The 11519-nt window shown below is 33.1% G+C and overlaps 1 protein-coding gene across 1 annotated transcript; it reads left to right on the forward strand.

Moving 5' to 3' along the window:
* Positions 1-241: 241 nt before the first annotated feature.
* On the forward strand, positions 242-11078 carry LOC132758793 (uncharacterized). Its single transcript, XM_060750491.1, has 3 exons — positions 242-385; positions 4841-4877; positions 5689-11078. Exons 1-3 carry the CDS (start codon positions 307-309, stop codon positions 6578-6580), a joined length of 1008 nt encoding a protein of 335 aa, XP_060606474.1. The 5' UTR covers positions 242-306; the 3' UTR covers positions 6581-11078.
* The last annotated feature ends 441 nt before the right edge of the window (positions 11079-11519 follow it).

The following is an 11519-nucleotide window of genomic DNA, read 5'->3' on the forward strand; positions in this document are numbered from 1 at the left end:
TGCAGAAGAAAGTCTCTTCTTTAAAGCATAGTAAGGTGGTCATTGTTGGACCCAACTGGAAGTGGAAAAATGGAGCCTTTCTTTGAGTTGTTGTCCTCTAACGACCTTCAGCAAGGAGAATAATTTTCCTCTTATCTCTCGAAACCCAGGGCGAGTTGAATTATTATCAAGTTCTCGTTACTCCGGTTATCATAATCAAAAAAGTATGGACAGCGGTAGTTGGTACGTCAGTTTTGACAGACTGTATGCAGCGGTAAAGGCACGCCAGATAGCCGTATAACAACTATAGGGTTGAAGACGTTTCAAATGATGCCGACAAATATGCTGTCACATCCAGTCTTAGAGCATGTTGTGCGCATGCCAGGAAGTGAAGGTTTGAATGAAGGTAATCTATAAGCAATTTTTCCTCCAAATAAAGCTCAGAATTGATAGCAATATATCACTATTTTTACAATACACATCTGTCAAGATGTCTAATAACGACCAGTAAAACATTTAACAAACTTGTAGTTATTCAATATTTAGCTGTTCAGTCTTTACCGTATTTATATGATTATATTCCCGGTAATAGCAGGAAAGGTACAATGTAGATATAAAGGCTCCTTAGAACCGGAAATTTCTCTTGTGATCGGAAGCAGCGGTTGCTGGTAATACACATGCATTTTATAGGCTTTCAAGTCATGGTGATTTCGTTTATCCTCTATATTTTATACAACTCAGTTTGTCACTATCTCTCGTTAGATACATTAACATTAAAAACGTTTAAACAGTGCATCTACATTCATTATTCGAATGTACGTTTTTTTGTTGTCTTGCATTAGAGCGACACACTTACTTCTAGATGAATAGAATATATATTGAAAGATAATAAGAATGTATTATTGTATGTCAGGATGGGTCAATATCTATTGCACTATGAAGTATATTTTCTAATTTAACTCGTGATACTTGTGTTTGTGTAAATTATCCAATGCTTCAAATTATCAGCTTTCAACTGATACCAAAATCATATTGTAGTCAACCGGTTAAGAATCTTATGCACATTTATGCATTACACGAGTAACTTCATGTAAAATATTGCTGGTAAAGTGCTGAAATACGTGCTTGCATAAAAGCTCGAGTTAAACAAGAAACCCTGCTATAAATGTTTATAATGATATTTATCGCAGGGATATCAAAAAGGTAAACACGTAAGATTCTTAAGAATCATATGAAAGTTTTGGCTGACACCTCACTTGCTAACATCTAATTCGCTCAAATATAAATGAAAATGTTTCCTGAATTTGACTGTCGGCGTTATTCTAATATTCTGACTGTTTGCACATATTTACGCAATTTCGCAAGCATAACAAGATTTTGGCCAACAAAAGTGTTCTTCGACCATGCATGTATGCCAAATGACAGACAAGTGTCAAGAAATTATGTTCATTAATTTATTTCAATACATGTGTAACTGTTGTCCAAATTGCTGTTTCTAAAAGCAGTTTTGTCAGATTCAAGTGTTATTGGGATGCCTTGTTAAAGGCACATTATGGTTCAGAAACCAATAATTTATAACTTATTTAACAATAAAGAATACATTTGCTTAATAACATTTACATATTGGTTTTGCAGCATGTTAGATGTTTAACGCCAGAAAAAGTAGCACTGAATGTTGAATTTAAAAGAGGCAGAATAAAAAAAATGATTGTGTTAAGTCTTCTATACAAAATACTAAATCACTACAGCTGTACTTATTGAATAAAGCAAAAGATGGTTTAGTTAAATGTCCAATTAGTAATATTTTGGAAACTATAGCAGGACATCAAAAATAAAGAGCTTTTGTTAATACAATTTGATGATAAATGCAATCCGTTCCAAAATGGGCCTTTATAAAAAGTTGTAAACACTCAAATTAAGTTCGTCCATCGCCTATATTTTCTGCATCACAACGTCTGCACTGGAAGAAGCTACTATTATCATTTTTTTTTTCGGGAAAAACGTGTTACTGTGTCCTCATTATTGCTTTTTATGACATAAGTTGTATCCTCATTATTGCATATATAATGCGATAAATGACAGAAGTTGTATCCCCATTATTGGCAGTACATGTATAATCCGATATATTACACAAGTTGTGCTTCATTATTGCATGTATAATGCGATATATGGCACAAGATGTGTATCCTCATTATGCATGTATAATGCGATATATGACAAAAGTTGTATCCTCATTATTGCATGTATAATGCGATAAATGACACAAGATGTGTATCCTCATTATGCATGTATCGATATATATATATAACAAGTTTTATCCTCATTATGCATGTGTATCGCGATATATGGCACAAGTTGTATCCTCATTATTGCATGTATAATGCGATTATGCAAAAGTTGTATCCTCATTATTGCATGTATAATGCGATATATGACACAAGTTGTATCCTCATAATTGCATGTGTAATGCAATATATGACAGCATTTGTATCCCATTATGCATGTAGAATATCATGCGAAAAATGATAAATGACGGAAATGTAATTTTCTTTGTTTGAGAATAGCGAATAAGAAGAAAATTAATTTGCCTGAATGTAATGAGTTGACCGCTAGGTGTCGCTATCCGATAAATTTCGCACGTGCAAAAATTAATCGATTCAAATGCGTAATTCAGCTTTGGACAGTCAGACAGACCTGTACGCTTATTTTAAAATTTTAGCTAGGTTTTCATATATAGTGGACCAACATTATGTATAAATGATTTTTCATATAGATGTGACGTTATTGAGTACACTTTTTAGAAAGTAATATTGCTAGTATTTCATTTAAGTATTATGTATCAGAAATAACGATTTTTATAAAATGATTACTTGTTTTTATAAAATTGTTAAACATATAATTGTCAAATTTTACAGTATTATATACAATAATAAAGTTAATTGTTGTATTGATGTCATATTATAAGTGGTCATCTGACTGTCTAGACGCTTACTCAATACAGAATTTACTCAAATACTAGTATTGTAACTAATTATTGTTTTCTATTAAAACAGTTTGAGGTATAGTCATACTCTTATGTAAGGGAAGAAATAGTATCTAGGAAATTATATCCTCATTATTGCATTATATGACACAAGTTGTATCCTCATTATTGCATGAACAATGATATATGACACAAGTTGCATCCTGATTATTGCATGTATCATGCGGTATATAACACAAGTTTTATCCTCATTATTGCACGTATCGTACGATATACGAAGAGGGTTGTATCCTATTCTTTGCATGTATCATGGCCGGTATATAACACAGTTTTAATCCTCCAAATTATTGCACGTATCATACGATTTATGACACATGTTGTATCCTCATTATTGCATGTATAATGCGATACATGACACAAGATGTATCCTCATTATTGCATGTATCATGCGATACATGACACAAGATGTATCCGCATTATTGCATGTATCATGCGATACATGACACAAGATGTATCCGCATTATTGCATGTGTAATGCAATATATGATACAAGTTGTATCCTCATTATGCATGTATCATGCGATATATGACACAATTGGTATCCTCATTATTGCATGTATCATACGATGTATGACAAAAGTTGTATCCTTATTATTGCATGTACCATGCGATATATGACGCATGATGTATCCTTATTATTGCATGTACCATGCGATATATGACGCATGATGTATCCTTATTATTGCATGTATAATGCGATATATGACACATGTTGTATCCTCATTATTGCATGTATCATACTATATATGACACAAGTTGTGTATCCTCATTATTTCATGTATCATACGATATATGACAAAAGTTGTATCCTTATTATTGCATGAACCATGCGACATATGACACATGTTGCATCCACATTATTGCATGTATCATACTATATATGACACAAGTTGTGTATCCTCATTATTTCATGTATCATACGATAAATGACAGAAGTTGTATCCGCATTATTGCACGTATCATGTGATATATGGCAGAAGTTGTATCCTCATTATTGAATGTATCATGCGATATATGGCAGAAGTTGTATCCTCATTATTGCACGTATCATGTGATATATGGCAGAAGTTGTATCCTCATTATTGAATGTATCATGCGATATATGGCAGAAGTTGTATCCTCATTATTGAATGTATCATGCGATATATGGCAGAAGTTGTATCCTCATTATTGAATGTATCACACGATATATGGCAGAAGTTGTATCATTATTATTGCACGTATCATGTGATATATGACATGAGTTGTATCCTCATTATTGCACGTATCATGTGATATATGACAATTGAGTTTGTTCCTCTATTATTGGCATGTATCATACGATATATGATTAGAAGTTGTATCCTCATTATTGCCACGTATCGTAAGATATAATGATAAGGTTGTATTTTTTAATGCATGTATCATGGCGAATATGACATAAGTTGTATTCTCATTATTGCATGTATTCATACGATATATGACATAAGTTGTATCATCATTATTGCATATCATCTGGTATATTTGCTACAATTATAATGAAATATATGTGAATAGGAATGTGCCATAGGCTTGGTTACAGCTCAATTTGACAACATCTTTACTTAGAAACAATTTTTGAATTACATGCTGATTTATAATATCTCTATGGTGGCTATGATTTGTGCCATTCGTGTTTTTTTCCAAGCGAAAAGTCGAAAATTAACAAGGTCAAAATGGCGGGAGCGCGGAGCGAAAACTCGCAATAAGCGAGAGCGCTGGGGAAGTTTAATACGAATGGCACAAATTAGCCACATATATGACGGGATTATTAAGTGTAATTACATGTTTATATTACAGGTAGAATTGATTGTGGTGTACAGAATGATGCCACAAGGTATTATCATTTAACACTATGTACCAAGCATTTAAAAGTAAAATATCAATTAATCCGAAAAGTAGTACAGAGAAATGAAACACGGCAATCTCCTTTCAATTTACTAAATTTTGTTTATCTTTGATTATAAGCAATATTTGCAAACAGTCCATTTGCTAAATTTCCGCAAACGTTAACACCCCATACTTCAGTTACTTGACATCCCTAACTTCCGTATCTTCCGGGTGTCTTGATGAACATTAAATCTTGAAAATGTTCAACAATTGTGCATCGGACTTTTCATTAATGAACAAATTAACCAATAATTTCAATTATAAAAATGTACATGAAGCTTCCGCACGTTCACGTTAATTGATTATTTTAAGACCGGTCTTCTCATTCTTTCATAATAACAGTGGCATACATATATCAATTTCCCAAATTTAATGTAATTGTCACAAGTCTAAAGTTAAAAAACGCAATATCGCGAAAGGTTTTTAAATAAAAAAGTATATCTTAATTTCCAACAAAATAATAATAATAATACATATATTCAAAGATGGATTAGATGATATTAAGTGTCGTCATTTGTATATCTATGAAGTATTTGAAAGGTGTTTTAATTCATCAAAAACCACGGGTATGCCATGAACACCTATTTTTAAATAAAACCTTTAATTGCATTAAGCTTGGCATTTTGAATGTCTTTCACTATACATGGACATATATATCAAAGTAAACTTTATTGAATGATTTTTTGAAAATTAAATACTGTACTTTTTAGTGAAATGATTAGGTATTTTTCTATATTGTGGAAGCTTTTATTTTACAGTTCAAAGGTATTACATGAAGGAAATACCGCACGTGATGATACAAATGTTGATGAGCAGAGATTAAGGAGTGTAAAAAGTGTTCGGAACTATAAGATTAAGCACGATACACTCAAGTATGATTGTAATATTTACGATGTATCAGTTTTACCTACAGGAGATATTTTATTAGTTGACCCGGACAACAGTGGGCTTATAAAAATGAACAAAAAGTATAATGTTATCGGTACCTTATCAATACATACTGACCGTTATCTAATCAATGTGTGTCACATTGGTAATAATATTGCTGTAGTATCAGGTTATAACAAGCTGCACTTTGTTGATGTAACAGGAGATATGTCATTGATCAGATCAGTCAGCACAAGCCATGTGCTTGGATGTACTTCATTAACCTGTCATAGTGAAAAACTATATGTTGTAAGCTCTTTTTCCGTACAGGTTTATTCAGCTGATGGTGAATATATAAAACAGCTGTACACACCAGAAGACATAGATTTCATAAGTACTTATACTGACATCGCAGTGAGTAATGACGGTAGTATGATATATATCTTGAACAAAGGTAATAAGCTGACTACTATTGACAGGTCCGGTAACCATTTATTCACGTTAGATATACCTGATATTGAACAATTTGGTATTTACGGAAATCGGATATGTGTAGATGATCAAGGATTCATATTCGTATTAGGTGAAAACAGCGTTAATGTAGATGAAGATGAAGAGGACACGTCGACTATACTACAGATAAGTCCTGACGGCCAAAAGTGTTATGGGACGTTAATTGAAGTTGAAGATACTAATTATTATTCGATACGGTTTGACAGTAATAAATGTGCATTAGTCTTATCAGAAATGTCAAAAAATATTAAAGTTTTAAAGCTCCGTTAATACTTCATGCAAACTTGAAAAAATATATGTATCCAAAATGATTTTACATGTTGAAGACTACATTGTTTATGGAAAATTGTCAAACTTTCCCCTGGATACAATATTTTAACACTTATTATCTTCTCACTTCTTTGCTTCACAAAAGTTCACTTGTACCTACCACTACTTACCATATACATTTTCTTATATTTTGTACCAGTTCCTTTCTGTTTGTCCGCTAATTAATGACAACTTCACCACTTAAACATAAATAACAACAACATAATTGCATTTGTTTAAGTGTGTTAAAACATGTTTTACGCAGGAACACGTGACTCATTAGATACTTGAATTTTTATATTTTAAGTACCTTATCAGCATATACTTATATAAACAAATATGTATGGCAATCCATTTTAATAATGTTGTTATTGTTGTTTTCACATTTTGACAATATGTGAAAGAATAAGACTTTCTTACAAAACAAGATTCTAGAGTGGCATGTTGTATTCATACCACAGAAACTCGTATACTAGCTATGACAATTATGGAGCAAAAATGTCATAAAATTATTAGTCACTACACATGATTAACTAAGTTATAACATGCATTATTTTTCACACTACTTGTTTCTAAATTATAAATAAACATCTGGTGTCATAATCATGTAATGTCGTTAGCCAGGTTTTTTTCTCTGTGGCTTTGCGACGGCAGAAAAAACCTAAAAAATAATGACGAAGACACTTATATTTACATCCTTGTCACAGTTTAAGAAAATCTGATGTAACGATATCCGGGAAAATAGCATAAATGATTGGAAAAAAAGTTTGACAAGTCAGCTCACATAACATTGCACTCGCGCATATCACTTATTATGTTTTCACTCGTAGCTATGTCACTCATGAACGCATCCCTGTCGGAAAATTGGGAAAAAAATCAATAATTGTAAAACGTTACTCGTGAACATATTGCAAACTGTATTTCTCTAAAATAACTTGAACTCTTACGCAAAACGTTTGTTTTATTTCACTTACACATATGTACCGTAACCTTTACCACCCTAAAAATTTACGTGTTTTATATCTGCAAGTATCACATATGTTTTTATTGAGTGCAAGTATCATACAGGTATTTATTGAATGCATGTATCAAACATCTGATACTGAGTGCAAGTATCACACAATCATGTATTTATTGAGTGCAAGAATCAAGCGTGTTTCATTGAGAGCATGTACTACACGTGTTATTATTGAGTGCAAGTATCACACATGTATTTATTCAATGCATGTAACACACATATTTTTATTGAGTGCAAGTATCACGCGTGTTTAATTAAGAGCATGCATTACACTTGTTTTTATTGAGTGCAAGTATCACGCGTGTATTTATAGAATGCATGTTTCACACATGTTTTTATTGAGCGCAAGAATCACGCGTGTTACATTGAGAGCAAGGCCTACACGTGTTTTTATTGAGTGCAAGTATTACACATGTATGTATTGAATGCATGTATCACACATGTTTTTATTGAGTGCAAGAATCATGCGTGTTTCATTGAGAGCAAATATTACACTTGTTTTTATTGAGTGCAAGTATCACGCGTGTATTTATTGAGTGCAAGTATCACGCGTGTTTTTATTGAGTGCAAGTATCAATATGTAGTTATTGAATGCATGTATCACACATATTTTCATTGAGTGCAAGAATCACGCGTATCTTATTAAGAGCATGTATTTCACTTGTTTTTATTGAGTGCAAGTATCACGCGTGTATTTATTGAATGCATGTTTCACACGTGTTTTTATTGAGTGCAAAAATCACGCATGTTTCATTGAGAGCAAGGACTACACGTGTTTTTATTGAGTGCAAGTTTTACACATGTATTTACTGAATGCATGTATCACACATTTTTTATTGAATGGCATGAATTGCACATAATTATTTGTAATGGATGCAAGTACCATGTATGTATCTATCGAGTACAAGTATCATACCATGCTTCTATTAGACATTTGCGACATAACTCCGTGAACGATTATCGAGGAACAGTTACGCTAATATTGAGGGGTTATCTCAACACATATTATAAACACTTGAAATAAGGCCAGGATATCTTAATTACTGTGTTTCTTTCCTTACATCTTAATTTTCATTTTAGTAATTGCAAAACGAACTGATGCCAAAAAATATGATAAACAAGATCAACAAGGAAAGGCGGCGTTCAATGAACGCAAGTTCCCTAAATAAATTCGGAACTTTAATCATAAGCTCAGCCAATGGTCGTTTGCGTTGACGGCTGTATTGTCTAGTGCGTTGACGTGCATCAATAGTTTCGTCCTTTGATGATGTCAAAACGTTTGGGATTTCTTGACTACGGCAAAGGTTGTGCAGTTCACCTGGAACTGGTCCGGGACTAGGCGGGAGCGAAGCTGCTGGTCAGCTGTCAATGTTGGTCCTCATTTATACATCTGATAATATTAATCGGAGCTTGACCTAGCAATGACTGTTGCATATGAACCGCTTAATTGTCCTTGGTTTCGATGGCTGATATTTCCATAGGGACTGCACCTAACATTTTTTATCGGCACTAAATCTTTAACTCAAAAAGACGCCTTTCAAGAAGTTGTACGGCCTAAAGCTGGAAATAATTTGAAAATATTGAAATGTGAATGAGTTACTGCATTGGAGTTTTTGAACCATGTCCTGTTTTTGTTTGGGGTCCGCCTGGGCTCCTTTGCCACTGGTTCTTGTTGCTGGGTCGTGTGTGGGGTTGCCCCATTGAACGCCGACTTTCCTTGTTGATCTTGTTTATCATATTTTAACGTGATATTTATACATCTAAGCAGCAGGTGTCAAGTGCCGTATAGCAGTCGTAAAGAGGTGCCCCGTCCTTCGCTTCAGTGTTGCTATATTTTCGGGTCATTTAGGATAATTGAGTTCAGCACTTTTAAGGGTTGAGAGTTGCGTCCCGCTTAAGCCGGTGCTAGGGGCCGTAAGGGTTGTTGCACATTTTTTAATCCATCATACAACCCAATCAAACCGAGTCTGCATATTCACGATTTTAATGCTTCCGAGGGATCACTTTTTCCAGATATTTTAACACTTTTTTCAGTCATATACTGATAGTCCGTCTATTGTAGGATCTGAAGAGGTTCTCTTACCAGTGCACGATCTAATTTCCCTCATGAAACAGAGGTGGGCTATCGTTTGCCTTCAATTTATTAAACATTATTCACTGCTGTTTTAATGTTGAGCACCAAGCCAGGAGTTGTCAGGCCCATTTTCATGTATTTGGTATCACGTGGCTTGAACAAATAACCTTCGCCAGTCGAAGAAGACTGTCTACTAAAAGCCTTATGGAGAATAGAAATTATATATGGAATATTAAAAATACATCAGCATAATGCGTCAGTTTAATAGACAATGATTAATTTTATCGCAATTCACCCAGGGTTTGAAAGCTATTTTATAAAAACGATGTCAAAATATATTAAGAATTTGGTGCAGATTTAGGGTATGTAAATACTTATGTAGTTTTATCGTTTCTCTTAATCATGCTTACTTAATATCTGGTTCATTTATTTCGGTAGGATTTTTCTTCGCTTATAATCCCACGACGATTCTCACGTAAGTGGCAGAAATGTTTTTCAAATGCACACATAGATACAAGTTCTTCGAGTTACGTTAAGAGACACCCGAAACACCTCACATAATTATTTAAATAAAACATCACAAAAGGCACTGAACGAACATTATTTGAAAAGGTATAAGTGTATCGTCAGTGAAGACGGGATCCGGGCTTTAATTCCATGTTGTTTTTTTTGGAAACGATGTATATTTTGTACTCTTTCAACAAATGCGAGTACATATGGCGGTCAGGGCTATAATAATTTGATGGGACATCTCACCTAAGGTAGAGCCACAGGAATAATATTATTCAGGATAAAGACAATATCACGTAATGCAAACACCAATTATCTTTGACAATTCTGGTGTAATCCGTTACTTAGAAAAAATGTTTATTATAAAAGGTAAGATTAATTTGAGATTATCCCTCTATATCACTTGCCCTCGATCCCCAGTCCCCGTTCCTCACTATAAGCCGCAAATGTCTATTGAGAGCAAGTTTCAGCCATCATTTTTATCGAGTGCATGCAGTGAAAAGTGAATATGTAAATATATACTCTTGCTCTGATAATACATGTTATACATGTAATACATTATAATTCATCGTTGTTAAAATAAAACCTTAAATAATCCGATTCTATTTTAATATACTCTTGGTCATACTTATAACAAAATTTTCTGTCTCATGCACGTAAAATAAATTTGCTACTATCTAATTATTACATCGATTGCATCCTAAGGCATTGGCCATTAACGAATTTGTTTTTTTTTCCGAAATGACTGTTTGGTTTCTTAAAATTCTTAAATAATATGAGAGGCAATGACTTATAACAACTTCAATTTTGTGCCGTTGGTAATATCCATCAACCATTTCGTGTATTTTTCATTTACGGACAAGACTGGTTTTCTTTATGGATAAACTTAAAAACTTTAAATAACAATATTACATATGCTTGTTATATTAAAATAGTCACTGTATTTTTTTTGTATAATATCTCTTGTTGTTAACCAAATTTATTAGTGTTAAGAAATTATTGTGCATAATGTATTTTTGTATATATTGTATGTTCTGTCCTTCATAATAGGAGGAAATAAAAGAATCTATCTAACACATCTTTTTATTATCCTTGTTTTATGCATTATGATTTGCGGGATCTATCAGTATTGTATCCCACAAACTGAAGTATCTTCTATGCTTCAGTAACACATTGACCTTGCAAATAGTAAAAAAATATTATATATTGATCTGTATTGTAAAACAATGTTAGTGTAAACAGAGAATTTTGAAAACATAATAGCTCGTACAAGGTCATTTTATTAGTTTTTGTTGTGT

The sequence above is a fragment of the Ruditapes philippinarum genome, unplaced genomic scaffold (assembly GCF_026571515.1).
Source record: "Ruditapes philippinarum isolate M1 unplaced genomic scaffold, ASM2657151v2 ctg5291_1_1_1_1, whole genome shotgun sequence".
Taxonomy (NCBI): Eukaryota; Metazoa; Mollusca; class Bivalvia; order Venerida; family Veneridae; genus Ruditapes; species Ruditapes philippinarum.

What these genes read in the sequence shown, in the direction of transcription:
- LOC132758793 (XM_060750491.1), top strand. Translation starts at nt 307, where the DNA reads ATGATGCCGACAAATATGCTGTCACATCCAGTCTTAGAGCATGTTGTG. An exon ending in AAGTGAAGGTTTGAATGAAG is followed by an intron (nt 386 to 4,840) that starts GTAATCTATAAG and finishes TTTATATTACAG; the next exon opens with GTAGAATTGATTGTGGTGTA. An exon ending in GTACAGAATGATGCCACAAG is followed by an intron (nt 4,878 to 5,688) that starts GTATTATCATTT and finishes TTTATTTTACAG; the next exon opens with TTCAAAGGTATTACATGAAG.